The sequence below is a fragment of the Ascidiella aspersa genome, chromosome 4, assembly GCF_963924565.1.
Source record: "Ascidiella aspersa chromosome 4, kaAscAspe10.2, whole genome shotgun sequence".
NCBI classification, from domain to species: Eukaryota; Metazoa; Chordata; class Ascidiacea; order Phlebobranchia; family Ascidiidae; genus Ascidiella; species Ascidiella aspersa.
The window spans coordinates 22,935,846-22,953,700 of NC_139450.1; the positions used below are offsets into that span (position 1 = coordinate 22,935,846).

The following is a 17,855-nucleotide window of genomic DNA, read 5'->3' on the forward strand; positions in this document are numbered from 1 at the left end:
ATTTGACTAATGATTGAGCATGAAAGTGGGCGTTTTGAAACGATGAATTTTTAAACTTATTTGCATTTACGTTAATGGCGGGGGCGTTATGGGCATTGGCATATATATGATAAATAGACATGGGATGTATGGCACAGTTGTTTATTTTGTCGTTTTATTTTGATTTTGCCCAGACAAAATCAACATGATTTGGGTGTACTTCCCCCATATGAACCCCTAAAGTCTTAAGATTTCAACTGCCAAACATGCTCTTACTGGTCTCAAACAACCAAAAGCGTATAAAACTTTATATAAATTTTCATATGTACAAAGTGCTGGTTAAGTTTGGTAACAACATATTGTTTTTTTATTTGGTCTAAATTTTTTTTACAGTAATTTTAAAATTACCTACACCAATAATATTGAAATTGTGTGTCGCGAAGGTTTTGTGATTTGGAAAATCAAACCCAAGAATTCTAATTAGGCATTAAGGCAATCATAGTCCATTGCACTCACATTTGCAAGGGGCGAGTGTAAATCCCAAACATAAGTCATCGCAGCTGTATACGGTATTAACCAAAATATAAGTCATGAATTACAAAAATAGATATTTATAAAATTAAATTTTCCTTCTTGTTTGTTTGAGCAATTTGAGAGCTTGGATGTTTATACAGGGTCAAAAACTCCAAAATCAAGTTTGTTCTGGAAAAACTCACACTAAAACGCCTAAATGAACTTCTGTGCCCAAAATACCACATCTACTTATTGTATGCATGCCAGAATTTTTTTGGCACTGATCTCTCCGACTATGACAAAGTGTCACCTTTTAATTACACCAAAACAGTCTGCTGCACATTCCTGTTTGTTGTCTGTGTATATAATACTGATACTAGTCCTTCTCCCTCTTCCTAATTGTCTATCACAACCTAATGTAGAAAGCTGGTCAAGAGGAGCAACAATTGGATGGATCTTGTTCAGTACTTGGTTTGGGCCTGACTTGCTTCATTAGTGAAAAGGAGATAACTTTACAAGAAAAACTTGGAGATGGATCTTTTGGAGTTGTCAGAAAAGGAGAGTGGACGCCACCAAGTGGAGCTACAGTGGGCTTGCTTTTAAATATTTTTTCGTCATATTAATCAAAATGTCCATTCATTTTTTTTGGCGGGGAGGATTTGATTTACCTTACTTGTAGTTCAATTTTCGCTACTATATGTTTGTCTGATTTTAGTTTTCATCTTTGTGTTCTCATTTTTTGTTTTTATTATATTTAGATTAAAGTCGCTGTAAAGTGTTTGAAGCAAGACATGTTAAACGATAGCAGTGTATTTGACGACTTTGTTAAAGAAGTTAATACAATGCATATGCTTGACCATCCTAACTTAATCCGACTATATGGAATTGTTATTTCATCACCAATGAAAATGGTAAGCATTCAGCAGACAGAAGTTTAATGATTCCAAAAATGAACTTTTTTGATCACTCCATATTTTTTGTGTTTAACTTGAAATTTGTATTTCAAATCACCTCATTCCATTCTTTCATGTCATAGATGGCATTGTCTGTCAGATTTCATAGATCTTAGTTTAGCGAATTTTATAACCTTTTTATTAATAAGCCGTTTGATATAGAAAACTAACAAGCTGTTTTTCTAAATCATTATAAAAAATGTTCTGTAAATATTGTCTACAATGTTACAGCCAGGGCTGGGGGCTTGGGAGCCACAGTAAAACAGCATTAACTGCGACTCCAGCTCCGGACCCACAAACATTAAAAATAAGTTCCGGACCCACAAACAATAAAAATGGCACCAGGTCCGGCTCTACAAAAAACAAAAAGTGTGTCTGGCTACACTTCCAGAGAGAATGCTTGACTCCAGATCTCCTGCTCCAGCTCTGGCTCCACCGCCCTGGTTCCAGCAGATCATTTATTAATACTTATACAGAGTGTTTCATCATAAAAGTTTTTTAGCTTAGTGTTTTTAGTGCAGAATAACCTTGTTTGTTGCATTGGTAGTTATTTTTTAACTAAGACTACGGGAATTAACAAAAAAATGTTGTATTACATGTAGGTTACCGAACTTGCACCACTTGGTTCACTTTTGGATCGCCTGCGCAAATATCAATCACATGTAATCTTCACCTTGTGTGAATGGGCCATCCAAGTAGCTGTAGGAATGGCTTACCTCGAACACAAGCATTTTATTCATCGCGACCTAGCTACAAGGAATATTCTTCTTGCTTCTGCTGAAAGGGTAAATAATTATTGCTTACTTTTATAGCCTCCAGTTATTTCTCATTCGTGTTTTGCCTTTTTTTAAAGTACACAGTTTCTACAAATTCAGATGTTTTCTTCAGGTAAAAATCGGCGATTTTGGTTTGATGAGAGCTCTAGACACAAAGGATGACCATTATGTAATGAGGGAACAGCGCAAAGTGCCTTTTGCATGGTAAATAATATTAAATTCTTAAATAAAATTATATAGATAAATAAAACAATAAATATTGCAGGTAATAGTAAAAATAATTCCTAGTAGCAGGGCTGCGAAGTCGGTTAAAAATCGACTCCCGAGTCCGATGGCCAAAAAAATAAGTCCAACTCCACCCAAACAAACCGACTCCGTCAAGTTCCGATTCCGACTCCGCATCCCTGCCTATTAGTTTGTTAATTATTAAATTGATATGTTCTGTTTTTTATTTTATAACTTGATTTCTTAGGTGCGCGCCGGAATCACTGAAGTTACGTCAATTTTCACACGCAAGTGATGTATGGATGTTTGGCGTTACGCTGTGGGAAATCTTTACTTATGGACAGGAACCTTGGCTGAGTTATAATGGTGCACAGGTAAATAGGTATTGTGGAAGTTTTATCCATATAATCGGTGTGTCGTTGTTGTTTAGATTTACTGTGTATAGCTGGCTTATAAGGTTATTAAAGCTTCGCGTATTAGTCATACCAAAGTCCTGTCAATTTAATAACCTACAAGTTATAAAATGGAATAACAGTTGCTGCGGCCAAAGGAAGTTAAGTTTTAGCCAGAAGCTCCTGATCCCGGTCGTGTCTTTATATTCTGTTTTAGAACTGAACTAATTTAATTTCCTGGGTGGAGGACAGGCAGCTGAAGCAACTGCCCTAATAATATTTTCATGCTTATCAGCTGTTGTTTACCCGTATCTGGAACATGCAGAGACATTTAATGACGTTGTTCAAACCCTAAAAAAGGTTTTTATTTTAAGGAAAACTAATGTTTATGCCCGGATCCTTCTCTTAAGTAGAGACCAAAAACCTGAAGAATCTATTTCTACCTATCGGCAGGCAATAAAAGGACTTGCTAAGGATTGCACGTTTGTCGACTCTCCTCGTTCACAATTAGGCAACGATTGTTGGAAACTGAGAAATTGAATCTAGCAAGGGCTGATTAACTTGCTGACAGCTTAGATAGGGTTCAACGTCAAGTACACTCTATTTGTCCGGCCATTCCACCTTTTGCAGCAGCTGTGTCAGAAATTCTTACTTCAAGTACTGATATTTATGCGTGTCTAGAAGATTCTAGCTGTTGCAAAACCGAAAGAAAAATTGCTGTTTTTTTGAGGGAGTATTACAAACTAGTCGCTAGAATTGTGCTGCAACTACTTGCTTTAATTGTAATAAGAAAGGACATTTTGCTAAAGCCTGTCAAATTCGAAGTTTATCCCAAAGTTCTGATAGACCTAGAAGTTCCACTTCTACTGCTTATTCTCTACATTCTGATAATCCCAGGAATGAGAAATTTAATTAGGAATGTCCGAACGGAATATCATTTTACCGAGTAGCAGAAGACAAAGAAAACAACTTAAATTGTGACATTACAGAATTTTCTACAAACAATGTATTGGAGTTTTAGAAACAAAAACAAGTTCGAAACAATGTATAAGTTATTTTCAGTGAAGTGTGACTTAATCTCAACATAAAAAAACAGCCGTTACTTTATGGTTTATTCCTATAGGTGATACGTATTGACCGATTTATGGAAAAAAATTACGTTTAATATTTTTGTAATTTCCCAGGGAGAATATTCCAGAGTCGTATTTACTTGCAAATAAACAAGTTGTGCATCATTTGGGTTTTAGAGCGGATAACGGACATTGTAAATCGGTAGTGAAGCTCTAGCGCACAAAATATGCCAACTGTCATTTCTGCAAGATTGCCGAGATCTAACTTTTACTTCAGACTGACCTTTTTGTTGTTTTACCAGGTAGACATAGTTATGTAGTATGTCCCATTTCCCAGAAAATTACCTTAGAATGATCAACAAAAAATAATAGTTTCAGTTTCACGTTATAAAAAGGTTGTTGTCCGTAATCTTATAAAGCAAGACCACGCAACAATAAAGACGTAAAAACCCTTAATATAAAATAAAATGCCTATTTGCATTTCAGCAAACCGATAAGTTTTTATTTAACCTACATTGCTTTTGGTATTTCTAGAATTGACAAACTCCTTTATTGATGAACATGATCAGCATCAATTACAATTAAGATGTAAATATCAATTATACGTAGATAATAATTTGTGTATGCGGAATTACAATCAAATACCTATACTCATGCTATAAGTGCATATAGTAATTACATTTTGTGTATGCGGAATTATAATCAAATACTTATACTGATGGTATACACTAGAGGTCGTTTAGGTGAATTATTTTGTAGATCTTGCACAAGATCGAGAAAGAAGGAGAGCGTCTATCCCAACCCGACAACTGCCCTGATTCCATGTACTTCATAATGCGAAAGTGCTGGAAACTTCGACCCGCCGAAAGACCTACATTTGCTTTGCTCAAGGAAAACATATCACAGGTAGCCACAGAAGTTTAATGATTAATAGTTATTTAAAGTGGAACATATATTTTTACCGCATGGTTTCGCTAGAGGGTTAAGTTTGGCTTCATTTTGAGGTTTGCACTTTACTATTCGATGAAATATTTTGTCCACATCTATTTTATTCAATATTGAACCTCACACTATTTATACAACAGTTGAGATGTAATTCGTTAAATAAATGCAGTAACCAGTTAGTTTTTAAAACGTTTGCTGACAAAATGCTCTGCCTGTTTGTCACCGAAATGCCGTGACCGGTTGGAATGTTGGTGAGTGTTTACCCGTTAATTTTTGCTGGAAAAAGGAAGTTATTTTTTCGTCAGTAAACAGGGTGTGACGTCAGTGGCACAGCTATGTAATCGTACTTATCGCTTAAAGCGTTACTGGCCAAAGTACCACACCACACCCGTTTTTGATTTCGTACAAAATGCTATTTATTTTGTCCAAACTGGACCACGTGCCTGTTTTACATGATAAGATAGTTCTAAAATGTTATTCAGTTTGCATCATCTAATAATAGCCTTGCTAAACATGCAAAGCATTTGTTGTCATTTTGCTTTTTTGAATAATACGTCACCATTTAAAATGCATTAAAAGTCATAACGTTTGTAGGCTTTACCAAGAGAGCTTCAGGCGACTTCTTCGCTCACTGAACCTGGTCGTCTATGTGTCAATAAAGGGGATTCCCTCACTGTTATAAAGGGAAGGTAAATTGGAAACAAGTGTTGCTTTGTTGTTTTGTGAGAAAAAATTGCCCGTTCCAAATCCTTGTTGATGGTTTTCTAAAACATTAATTGAAAGTTTTTTTCACAAAAATATAGCTTAAGGCAGTGGTTCTTAACCTTTTTCCTTGCTGCACCCCTTTTAAATCGCCAACCAAATATCACCAGAATTGCTTAAATTACAAAACCATTGTAATTTTACTTTTATACAAGTAACTGATAACACAGTAACACAATACCAAAATGTGACTTAGTTTTACATTTAATTGAACAAAGAAATAAATTACAGTAATACATTTTCTGTGTCTGATTCAGCATCCCAACACCCCCTTGAACAGTTCTCGCACCCGTGGTTAAGAAACCCTGGCTGAAGGTGTTCGAAAAAAGTTTACCATCGCCATGCAGCAATCCCCTGTAGCTGCATACATTATGTCACTCGCGGGCGTTATGATGCGCCCCTGTTTACATAATATAATGTCAAACAGAGGTTAAGTTTTGACACGCCGTCCTCCGGTAAGATAAGGATGTCGGATCGGCTCCGTCAAATCGTAATTATTTGTTTATTCTCGCGGCTGCATTTTGCGGGTGACTTTCTCCGTCAGCCGTTCCTAGCTTAAAACAGAGCTCTGCCTGTTCTTGAACTGAAGCCTTGCGCCGTGGTTAATCCGGCTTTCTCTTTCCTTAAGGCGTTGTATCGTCGCAGCTTGTCGCCATCGTAAATATACACGGACCGCTAATTGTTTGTTTGGAAAGTCTGCGGCGCAGCTTGTTGCTTTTGATAGGGCGCCTTCACGTCGATATGAGCTTGACACGCCGCTACAGAATGTGGCGGTTGTGGCATGTCTTCGCTCCAAGATTGGCGTGGCGACGAAAAACGCAGATTTTGAACTTTTGAACATATTAAAGGAATTTGTGTTTCATTCCATTTAGCGTTGTCGCTATTCAACACGCACAAAATGGCAACCTGGTAAAGTCATTTTTTTTTGGCACGGCCGAAAAGTTTGCCTATTTATCACAGAATGAAAATGTCTCCCTGTTTGAATAAATTGTTTACCTTTAAAAATAACATCCCCCCCCCCAAAAAAAAAGTGCCAATGTAGTATTAATAAATCCCTGTTTTAGAGATTTTAGCAATTTTTTTCGTTTAAAACCTAATATTTCTATTGGGCATTTTTGGTATTTTTCTTAAACATTTTGTCTCTCGAAGTGCATCCAATGCGTTGCAATTTAATTATATTCGTATACCAAATTTTACCGTAGGTAATTTATAAACAGGGTATTTGAACATAAAACACTACATTTTGCAAGTTGTTTGTGTAAACTGTTTTTAAAATTATGCCTCCAACGTTATTCTCCGCATTAAAGGTGTTATGTTTACATTTTCTAATCCCACATGATCACGTGGACCTCTAATAGCTTCAGTTTTCGTGAAATTTGATTTCAACTTACTTATATGGCTCGAGGTACTGAATTTGACGACCATTACCATCACAGGTAGAGTTTTATGTAGGGTATTTTTAAGGACCGAACCGGTTATACTAATCCTACGTTATCTTGAAATACAGCCCACTCCTGTAACAGCAGATTAGCAGTTTGAAGTTTGGTAAAATAGGTTCGTCCCCTAGGCTAGAAGTTATAAGCGGTCTCCAAAGGCAATCCTTTAATATCCTTAATGGCCATCAAAAGTACCAAAGCCTATCATTATATTTATTCTGGCTACCAATCTCTTGATTAGGCTCAATTTAAAGTAAGTCAGCATATTATTTGTATTGCTTGGGTGACTTAACGTTACGATACACTTATACAGAAATGCCAGTGCAGCCGCAGTGTGCTTTTTTGACACTTTCTGGAAAACGTCATGAAAATATTTGCTTATCTTGTAAATAAATATCTGCTTTTAATCATCAAAGTATAGGGCCACAGAATAAAATTTCAAGAATATGTTCATCGGTTTTCATAACTTTTTATGGTTCCAGAGCCGACCATTTCTGGTGGAGGGGACAGAACAAACGTACTCTTGAAGTTGGAACGTTTCCGAGAAATATAACGAGCAACTCATGTGCGCGATTCCACGGTTTATTCCTTGCTTGAAACAAATATCGCTGCTTGTAGTTTGAGCGGATCGCAACGAAACTGGCAATTGACAAACAAAACTTTTCATTCGTTATAAAAAAATGACCTTAAAGTGCACAAATATTTTTTTCCGTTTATAATGTTTTTAATTTGGTTGGTTCCAATCGTCACTAAAATGTTATTAGTTTTGTTAAGTAGATGTAGAAAACTCATTTATGATAGGCAGGGAAACCTTTACTAAAATATATTAGGTAGGGCATGTACTCTAAACCACTTGTTTTTAATCATTTTAACTGCAGTTTCCATTATTGTTTTTACAGCCGACCATTTTAGCACAAATGACATCAGCCTTCCGTTAAAGCACTCATTCATTCACACCGGCCATGGAAGTATTGATCCTGAGCAGTGTTGGGGAGATCCGCAACAAATTGACGAGTACGTTTATTTCTTGATATCTATCCAATTGGAATTTGTCTACCTTTTGTCAAGGATTTGACTTGTTTTTGAGAATGTTAAGCCTCACCTTTAGGTTATCACGAACAACGTATTATTGCCTAAAAAACGTAAAAGCTGTTGTAGATATGGTCCATTGCGCGGAAGTGTAGCCATGATAGTTGTGTTGATATGTTCAAATTCCTGCGACATTATAATCGCGCAACAATAGGCATTGCTACCATATTACTTGTTGGTTTGCGTAATGTTCAGGGTTCGGATTTTAAATGCTAGACTTATTGTTTCTCTTTGTCTCGACCCGACAGAGTTGGTTGAAGTATACACTGCATACTTGCTTTGGCTTGCGTTTAGAATTATGCTTCAGACGACCAACTGTTCTGGAATAACAAGGCAACTTTTCCCTTCGCGGTAAACGTGTTTTAAGTATACCAGTATCACGACATAGTGTTCTCATTTTTCCCACTCGTTTTGTGTGTTCGCTTCTATTTGCCTTGGTTGTTGAACTACACCTAGGGTAACATACTCTTGTTGAAACATTCGCCACACCTTGCACCCTGAAAAGATAATTCATCACCTTGATATTAGCGACGCTCGATTTATTGTTTGTTGAATGACTAACTGATAAGTGCTGGATCAATCGTGTTTCTGAGTATTGCGAAATGTGGTCGCCATTGTGTCGATGGGAAAGTCCCGCTGCGTGTAAATAATTCTCAACTAGTTGACTCCCAAACAGGATTTTGTCTTTCCGCCGCCAAACCAATGACACATCCTTCCCTCTCTTTGAAATGTGTCACAAAATGGCAGGATGGGTCTGATTGGCTGTTACCGTCACGTGACCGTTAACGCCATACTGTCCACCGTGTTTCTTTTCTTGTATTGCAGAATAGGATTTCTCATAAAGGGACCTTTGAATTTAAAGGCTAAACAGTTTTTATGCTTTGGTCAGCGATAACCTACAATCTTATCAAAGATTTCATTTATTTGATGCTGTTAGTAGGATTCAGTGTTTCTTAACCTTTTTTTACCTCAAGGCTAACCTGGCGAGCAAATTGCTATCGCAAAATTTTATACCCATACCGATATATATAAAATATAGTGTTTATTTTAAATATTTTTTCTTTTCTGCGGCGCACCTGGCAATCTTCCGTGAAGCAACGGTTAAGTTCGCTTGGTCTAATTGACAAATCAACGCCGTTTTTGGATAACATCAATATGTATTTTTATACCATAATCTTAGTTTTATCAAGGCTTTTGTTACAACATGTTTTTTGGTAGACTTGACTTTGTTTTACATGGACATAAGTCTTATTCGGTCCATTGTTTTTTACTTGGTGTTTAGGTTTGTAATTCAAAGCACTTTAATATACATTTGTATGTGTAGTTTTTTGAAAGGCGTATAGGTTAAATTATTTTCAAAATACATTTGCCTGTCGGATTGTGACAACTAAACACAACCCGTTTCTGGTATATGATGCCCACGCAAATTCTAGCTGGATATTATTATTAGCCAGAGGCCGACAACACTCCCCGCCAGTCGACTGATTTTAAACCCCTGGCGGCGAGTGCGGAGAAAAGGCTCGTTATTAAATGGCAACAATCACAAAACACGATTCGCAGTTCCTTCCCTGCCAACTTCGCACGTCAAGCTGGCAGAAAGCGTTTTTCGGCCGCCTTAAACCTTTATTGCGTAGGTCGTTAGGGCACATCAACGTATTACTCGACTGTCTGCCAATTACGGAGCCTATAGGTCGTGATGAATCGCATGTTTGCCGAGTCTCGTGCTAGCACTTAACCTTGCGCCACTTAAAACGCCATCTTGTTCACCCGCTATTCCTGATGGGCGCATCCTCAATTTTCAAGTTTTCGTCGTTCCTGATCGCTGTGCAATTAGAGGCGAAATTATCCGTTTCCTTTCTCAACATTCGGCCCGTTCTATTCACACACGCTGCCAATTACTCTCGCGTATGTTTACGCTTGGACTTAAGCCGATGACTCGTGTATTGCACCTGTCGCACTTTAGTGACTAAATTGCTCGACAGGATTCAGAACATAAAAAAAACTTCTATAAGATTTTGACAACATCAGAGGTTTTGTACGATCTTTGGAACTCACATCTTAAAGCAGCTTCATTAAGTGCCTCTTATACTGCTACCTCCATAGTACTTTAAAACGCCAATTACGCTTTGATTAAACGGCATCATTATGCCGTCGCGGTGTTTATTCTGTTTATCTGTTCTGTGCACGAACGTCAGCCGTAACCACTTTGTGCTTGTTAATTTTATAAAAAAGCAAATCTCGGTGCCAATACGTTTTTAACGATGAACAAATGCATTTTTAAGTGGTGAACAATCCCTTAAAGCTTTTAGCAGAAAAAAGTCGCCTGACGTAGCAAGAAGTTTTAGATAAGGAATTTCCGAAAACCCATTAGTTCTATGCGGGTTGAGAACGGCGAGCGATTCGAATCGCTACGTTGCTATTCGATTGACACTTTGTGACCTCTCGCGTGCGTAGCCGACCGTTGTGCAATGCCACGCTCGCTGTGTTTATTTGCGCGTCCGTGTTTACCTGTTTGTGTCTTGTTTCGTCACGCGCGGCCCTTTGTGTCGTAACAACCGCATCTCGCTCAGATTGTATCTCAATAATCCGATGGAGCCTCCTGATCTTATCGACATGACGAGCTCCATGGAAGACGATCATCATCAGCAAGAACATCGGCCAATTGAACGCCCGGAACGCCACAACCATCGCTCGCATCGCCACCGGTCACGTGACGCCGGTGCTGCACACAAGCCAAGGTCTCGCGAGCCAACTGACGACCACCACGCCGAAAGAGGTAAACACAGTTTTATTTATTCGAGTGCAGAAATATGAAATCGTCGCATGATCTCTGATAATGGCACAATGCGGTTTCTTTTCTGGTCGTTTTGACAGATCCTATTTGAAACTAGGTTCTTACTACGCTATTCAAACGAAAGGTTTGGATAGTTATCCCACCTTGTGAAGTTATGTTATTGATTTGAGAATGGACTACAGTACTCAAAACACCATGTTACGATTGAATGATCTAGTATTAAGGAATGAATGGTTTAATACTAAGAAGTAGATGTTTTGAGGTTTGATGCTTCAAGCTTATTTGGCGGTCAAGATTCTTTAAAGTTTTAGACAGTAAATGCTTTATTACCTTAAAATCTAACCTCAGCAGGAATGATGTTCGCTATGCGAAGTACAATTGACCATACACCAAATTATCTGTTCGCGTTTATATACTGCATCGTGTTGGTTTGCGTTTAAGTCTATTTCATGTAATCGCTCGCCTTAAGGTTGATTTATCGTGGTCGGTGGCCATTACAATAAAATCTTCGTATGGCATAGTGCAAGATCCCGCCCATTAACTACTACGGTGTATTTGTCTCACATCAACGTTCCCAACTTCTTCAGCTGCAGCCAGATTTTCTCTTACTGTGAAAATTCTTGATTTAGCATTCGTCTCACAGGCGGAATAATCAACTTTGGTGTCCTATTAGCGTTTCGTTGTCTATCAAATCAACAAGTTCCGTATGGGCTACTTGCCCAGGAATCGCGTCCAAACGTTCCTTTGGAATCCCCCGTCTGGTGCGTCATTTTACCGCAATTGGTCGCGTTGGTTGTTTCGATGGAAAGTACCAACCTTATTATGAATTCGCATTCCGCTACAATCCATTGATTTCCGTTTTCGTTTGATAAGTTCTTAACGATCGAGACCACCGTTTTATTTTGCACTGACAATGTTCTTCCTGCTATTTGTGAAATAATTAGTTGAAATATCCATACAGAAAACAACATCTTGTTGAAAATGAATAAAGAGGTGTTCGAAACGTTCAAAATGATACCTGCTTCTGTATATGGGCTTTGATATTCTTATTACGTCTTACTACAACCTCTGCTCCCAAATTTGTTATCCATATTTTTTTAATGTATCGGCAAAAAAAGCTGTGGTACTATAGTAGCTTGTGGAACAGTTGGACGATTGAGAGGCAGTAGACGTAACCAAACGATTGTTTAACTATAAAGATTATGTTTAATTATAAAGTTTCTTATTATATACCCACGATAAAGTCTATCCCCTAGTATAGCTACAGTCACCTTATTCGCGGTCAGCGGTAAAAATGAGGAACAGCGAGGCTGTTCGTTCCTGTGTCAACCCCAACGGGAAACGAACGTGTTGAATGATTTTTTTGCCGTTCGTCAACGGTCACATCCGGGGGCCGTGACCTCTAGAATCGATCAACGCCCACTGATTTCTCGCCGGCTCGGTAACGAGGTTGCCTCACCTTTCCACCTTGCCTTGTGACAGTTGGGCGACGTTGCGCCACAGATCACACCCACCCACCCACACACAACCGCCGCTGCTGTCGCCTCTCCAGCTGGCCACATTGTATGTGCTGAGCGACGATATGGGACGCTTTTCCTTTTACTTTCCTTGCCTGCGATATTGGAATTAACTGTGGCATAGGTACACCACGAGAAGTGTTTTGTCGGAATTTAAGCAAGTAAAACCCTGTATACTATCAAAATGGCACACTGTTAATACATCTACAATGATCTTTCGTCCGGGTCAATTCGTTTTATTTTAAGTTTCGCTTTCGATTTGTGTAATATCAGGTACAAGTGCTTACATTTTGTGTAGACTCTGTTACTAAGTGCTGCACTTATTCGTGTTAACTGTTAATTTGGACTTAAAAAGTGTTTTTGGTTAAATAGTTTGTAATGGTGGTGTTTGCGTCTTCATACAACGTTTAGATAGCAGTCTTGTCGCTTTTTATCATACAGGTGACGTAAAAAAGTTATTTGCACTCTATTGATATCCAGTATTTAGGCACAAAAGTGTATGCGTGTGCGCATTGTAAAACATTTTCGCTGTAGTACTGTAGTGTTTTTTTAACGACTCGCATTTTGCTTGGAACTAGTTTGGACTTGACGGCATCACATGTGCTAAAATGCTTAGCTTCCGGTTGTGATTCTTTGTGCGTTAAACAAATAAAACCTGACATTAAGTTACACCACAGTTTTCGCTCCGTTTTGCTATAAGAATTTGTTCGTTGCAGATACCTTCTTACTGTAGTTTGGTGAGCATTGATACTGTCTGTTTTATCATGATAGTGTATTTATATTGGTTCCTACTTTTTACCATTTGTGTAACTCAACCTACAAACGTGATAAGTGACATTTTAGAAGCTGAAAGTGCGGCACATGTTAAACGAGATTCTTAAACGAATTAAGATACCAACGTTTGTAAGGCAAACAAAGTTCAATATGGCCACAGTTTATTTTGATGAATCCCCGAGTCTTTCCTACAACGACAGTTCTTGTTTGCTGGTAAACTGTCCAGCGGCGGTACGGAAAACCGCGTTTATTGCTGATCGTTATCTTGCCTGCCTCTGACGACATTGCCGTGTTTACGTATTTGTGCCACTCTTCGTCGATTTGCCGGCACGGCCCGTATTTAGTATTAGTTTCAAACTAAAAAGAATCTGTTTTGACTTGCTAATTCCACTCCCAGAATCTAGCGTTTTCAAATGCGTTTTGTGTCTTTTTGTCACTAGGTGTCGATGTAGATGCACGCCATTCGTTTGGTTAATCGTTCAAAAAAAAAATAAATAAATCAGTAATATAAGAAATAAAACCACTTTAATTATAGCCATTTGTAAACAAACACATTAAAAACAGTGTTTAAAAAAGAAAACATGCGTTTAATTCAATTAAGGAATCATCTAATAATAAATTACGCTAGAGTTTAAACGTATTTTTCTGTTTTAAGTTTAATGTTGCATCGAAAGCATTTCTAGATGTGTATTTTAAACAATTGGAACGATTAAAAAATAGAAAAAACGTACATATATATATAATAAATATGAGCCTTTTCAAAGTTTAAAAAAATTACCTTTTCCAAATAACAACGATTTTAGTTAAACAAGTTGATAAATGTTGTTGATAAACGAGTATGATTTAAACTTCGTCCAATAACATATGACCAGTCCTTGTTCGCTAATCTGGCTTTTTCGGTTCCGTTGATAACGTTGCTTTGTGGAACATATTTTTTTGCTGACGTGCTTCCAACTAGCAAGTGATTCATCATCTGATTTTCCCGTCCATCTCCGTCCACTTAACGACACCTGTAATTCACTATTCGTTACACCACTTTATACTGACGTCTTCATCTCCTCCCACAGCCCTTAATTCTTCCTGTCGAGGTTTTTTTTTAATGTCAAGCTGTGGAAGTTAGTCGAATTTTAAGTTGTATTGCTTTAGTTTGTGTTTTAAATGGTGTCCCCATCGTTAACGTATGTTACGTACATTCGCAGCCCTTTATTATAGGCAATCGCTGTAAGTGTCGTTTACAGTTAATTATGCCTCTTTACGCTCAGTCGCCCGTTGCATAGAAAGAAAAAAAGTCCCGTTTGACGTATGTGACGTTGGACTCGCTCGGTAATTAAACTCGATTTGTATTTTTGACATACGTTAAACCCAGAGTCTGTGCGTGATTGTCACACATGTTTAAAAGTATGGGCAAAATCGTAGCGCGTTCGTGTTAAGCTGCGCAGTAAATACATTTGACATCGCGTTGGCTTTTTTCCCCGCTCTAAATGTTATATTCGAAAAAAAAAAGCTGGATTAATTTTCCCTATTTATCCCCGCAAGAAAACAAATTGCATTGCAGTTGTGTCACCCTTTCTAAATCTCCATCCTGCTTGGGGGCGTTGCGCTGATGACGTACGCAATCGATGCTATCGCGTCACAAAGTCTGTGCTTATTTCCATTAGCGCATGCTTTACGTGCGGTAATGCCTGGCGAAGCGATGGCGTCAGTGATAAACCCCTCTATCTGCCACCAGCAATCGCGACCCTGCCTCGGCATTTGCGTCCTCTTATCAGCGTTGGCCCACTTGCAACGGAAGTAGCTTGATTCGCGTCTTTATCGCCTCGCATTTGATATTTTCTGCGATCAGCAAACAAAGCATTCCAGATGCACATTCAAGTATTCCTCGAGCAAATCGCTAAAGTTTCACGTTTTCAACTTTCAATCCACAATTATACTTTGTAATTGCACTTGTGTTTATTAAATTACCTTTTGTAAAATTTTCGTTTTCGTGATTGGTTCATAGCGAAGTTGCGCGGCTGTAACTGACCGAAATGTACAACTTAGTCACCGCAAATCTTACTTGGTAATGTATGTTGGTAGACAGCAATAATTGGCAATGGTGCGAACTTTGTTTGAAATACCTCATGATTCTCAGTTTCAAATCCGTTTCGCAAAACATACGTGTTTGTGCTTACGTGTAAGAACACCTATTGGTAAATTTAATATCCTTACTAACCAGCAGCAGCATTACCTGCATAGATAGCAGCGATTGTAAATGCCCGGAAAGGTCAGTATCTCGAGTCTCCCTCATTAACTTGCAATTTACCTTGGATATTCCTTTCTCCCTTCTAGGCTGAATTTCTTGTCATTGTGCCTTGATGAAGATAAAACAGCAAGAAATAGTAACTTTTAGAAGCATTTCTTTAAATACCATTAACCATATTTAATGTAATCGCTATTTTCCATTACCTTTTAGTCATCTCTTTAAAATTTATATTCCTCATCACAATTTGCACTCTTAGACATTTGATTTAAGACTGGTTGTTTTTCGTATTACAGTTACCCGCGTCAGCACAAAAACGAAGTCAGTTGAACTATGTTTTGCCGTAGCAGTCTCGTTTTTTTTTCTTGTTTGTTGGTATTAATTTAGCGCAGGCCGTGTCGCACACTTCATTGCTGCCGAAGCCACATGCCACAGAATAAGGCAGACACGCCCCTGAGTCTGTGTTGTATGTACGCTCGATTCTACGGATCTAGAAGTTGATGTTTCTCTAGTCTAGGGTATTTTTTCTTTACGAAGCTTTGTGATTTTATAAATTTTTTATAAATTATTTTAAGCTCGGGGCGATAATAATAACAGGGGAATACGAGAGTAAAGTTACTCAGAACTATTTTCTTCAAAACGTTTTGAACCAATAACGCTGATTAACATTCAGTCATGAACTTTTTACCATTGAAACATTATTGACCCGCATGTAATGCAAAAAATTTGAAAACAAATCCTTGCCGGCAAGACACAAGTTTGTACCACTGGACTGTGAAGTGCCCATTCCGCAAGTCTTGTCCGCAATCTTACGGCAGTTACGCGGTACAATGTCGTTATTCTGCTTAAAGTTACAAGTTCTGACTAATTCGAACTTTATGATAGCCTATTATGCGTGCAAAACACGGACTGTGGCTTTTTAATTTTGCTGATTTTTAATCATCTGGTAGGTAAAGAAAGTAAGCACAGTTTTATTCTAGATTTTATTTCGATTGGGGTTTGTTATTAGAATCTACAGTATGTGTTGTTAAGGGTTTTAATTTATATATATATTATATATATATGTCCAGGCCACGTGACACAGACGCTACTCACATGACGTCCAGCGTTACCCGGAAGTGATACTTCCGCGTCCATTGACTGGTCTGTAGGCCAAAAAGTACCTAAAACGCCGATCAATTGGAAATCGACCCTTAACCGGCGCGACGTCATCTGCGTGAATTCTGTTTATAATGCGAATGACCACTTTGTTTATTTGGCTCACGTCCCGTGTGCATTCAAGCTTGGCGATACGAAGTTAGTGACAGCGAGTGTAATCTATGTGAGGCATGCAAATAAACTTGCCCTGATATACGTTTGTCCTTCGATTTGTTCAAATGTGAGTCGATGCACGGGAACGACGTTTGAAAGTGTTGACTATAACATGGGTTCCCAACCTTTTTTACACCGTGGCCCCTTAAAAAATTTCAAGAAATAAATGGCTCTAGGGGGCCATGGCCCACAGGTTGGTAACCCCTGGTCTATAAGATAAAAAACTGGTGTAGTTTATGCTTGTTGTTAGTAAATAAGAATTGTTATCATTTGTAGCTCTCGTGTTTACCTCCGGCTGTTAACGTGAAAGCCAACAGGAAGTAACGAAATGGGGTTTTATTCTCGCCGCTAGGTGATATACGAGCGGTCTTCAGTTTCTATACGTGAACACTGCACTTGAATATGGTTCATTCACCTCTGCATGGCGACCTGCTACAGCTCACAGTTAACTCTACGTTACAAGGAACATTATCCTAGGGCGCAACTTTCTCCTGCCTTGCCATGACGTCATCACTTTCTATCGTGGAGTGTTTCGCTTCCGGTTTGACGTGACGTAACGTATATGTGCGTAAGAATACGTATGGTGTTGTTCGCGTTCTCGGAGATGTTCGAGCTGCGTGATATGAGCCCCTATCGCCAGTATTGTGACTGATTGAATGGTTGTGTTTGTTGGGCATATGCAGCTTTGCAACTGTTGTTTGAAATCAAATTATGTAGATTATTTTGATCTCTTATACCGTTTGCAGTTTCCAGACTCCAACTAAAGTCATTTTATTGGCCACTGGTTTGTTGCCTAATTCTAACGAAAAAATCAACTTGACCTAATCGTATAACTCTGCCTTTATTTATTTGTTGCCGTTTTTGTTTGGCTATAGCTAAAAACGCCAATTTTTACCAACTAAAGGTGGGAAAACATAACTTTGATTCAGTCGTAATTTTTTATTTTTTAACGATTTTTCAAAACCGCAAATTACAAATCATTTTGAAAGAAATAGTTGTATTGTTTCGCAACTCAATTAACAGATTTATATGCGTGCGTAAATAACTGTCTTAACATAAGTCCAGTTTTAACAAAAGTAT

At 38.2% G+C, this 17,855-nt stretch overlaps 1 protein-coding gene across 2 annotated transcripts in view; it reads left to right on the plus strand.

Annotated features, from left to right (window-relative positions):
* The window catches only part of LOC146148718 (activated CDC42 kinase 1-like), a 43,199-nt gene that overhangs the window by 3,989 nt on the left and 21,355 nt on the right, over positions 1–17,855 (plus strand). Inside the window, exons 3-12 of one of the 2 annotated variants that reach the window (XM_083388423.1) lie at positions 915–1,079; positions 1,251–1,403; positions 2,048–2,230; positions 2,334–2,425; positions 2,694–2,820; positions 4,668–4,814; positions 5,448–5,542; positions 7,534–7,616; positions 7,951–8,065; positions 10,711–10,916. In XM_083388423.1, coding sequence (XP_083244549.1) covers positions 915–1,079; positions 1,251–1,403; positions 2,048–2,230; positions 2,334–2,425; positions 2,694–2,820; positions 4,668–4,814; positions 5,448–5,542; positions 7,534–7,616; positions 7,951–8,065; positions 10,711–10,916 — 1,366 coding nt within the window. The remainder of the gene's footprint in view (positions 1–914; positions 1,080–1,250; positions 1,404–2,047; positions 2,231–2,333; positions 2,426–2,693; positions 2,821–4,667; positions 4,815–5,447; positions 5,543–7,533; positions 7,617–7,950; positions 8,066–10,710; positions 10,917–17,855) is intronic. The other variant, XM_083388424.1, reaches the window with a different exon arrangement.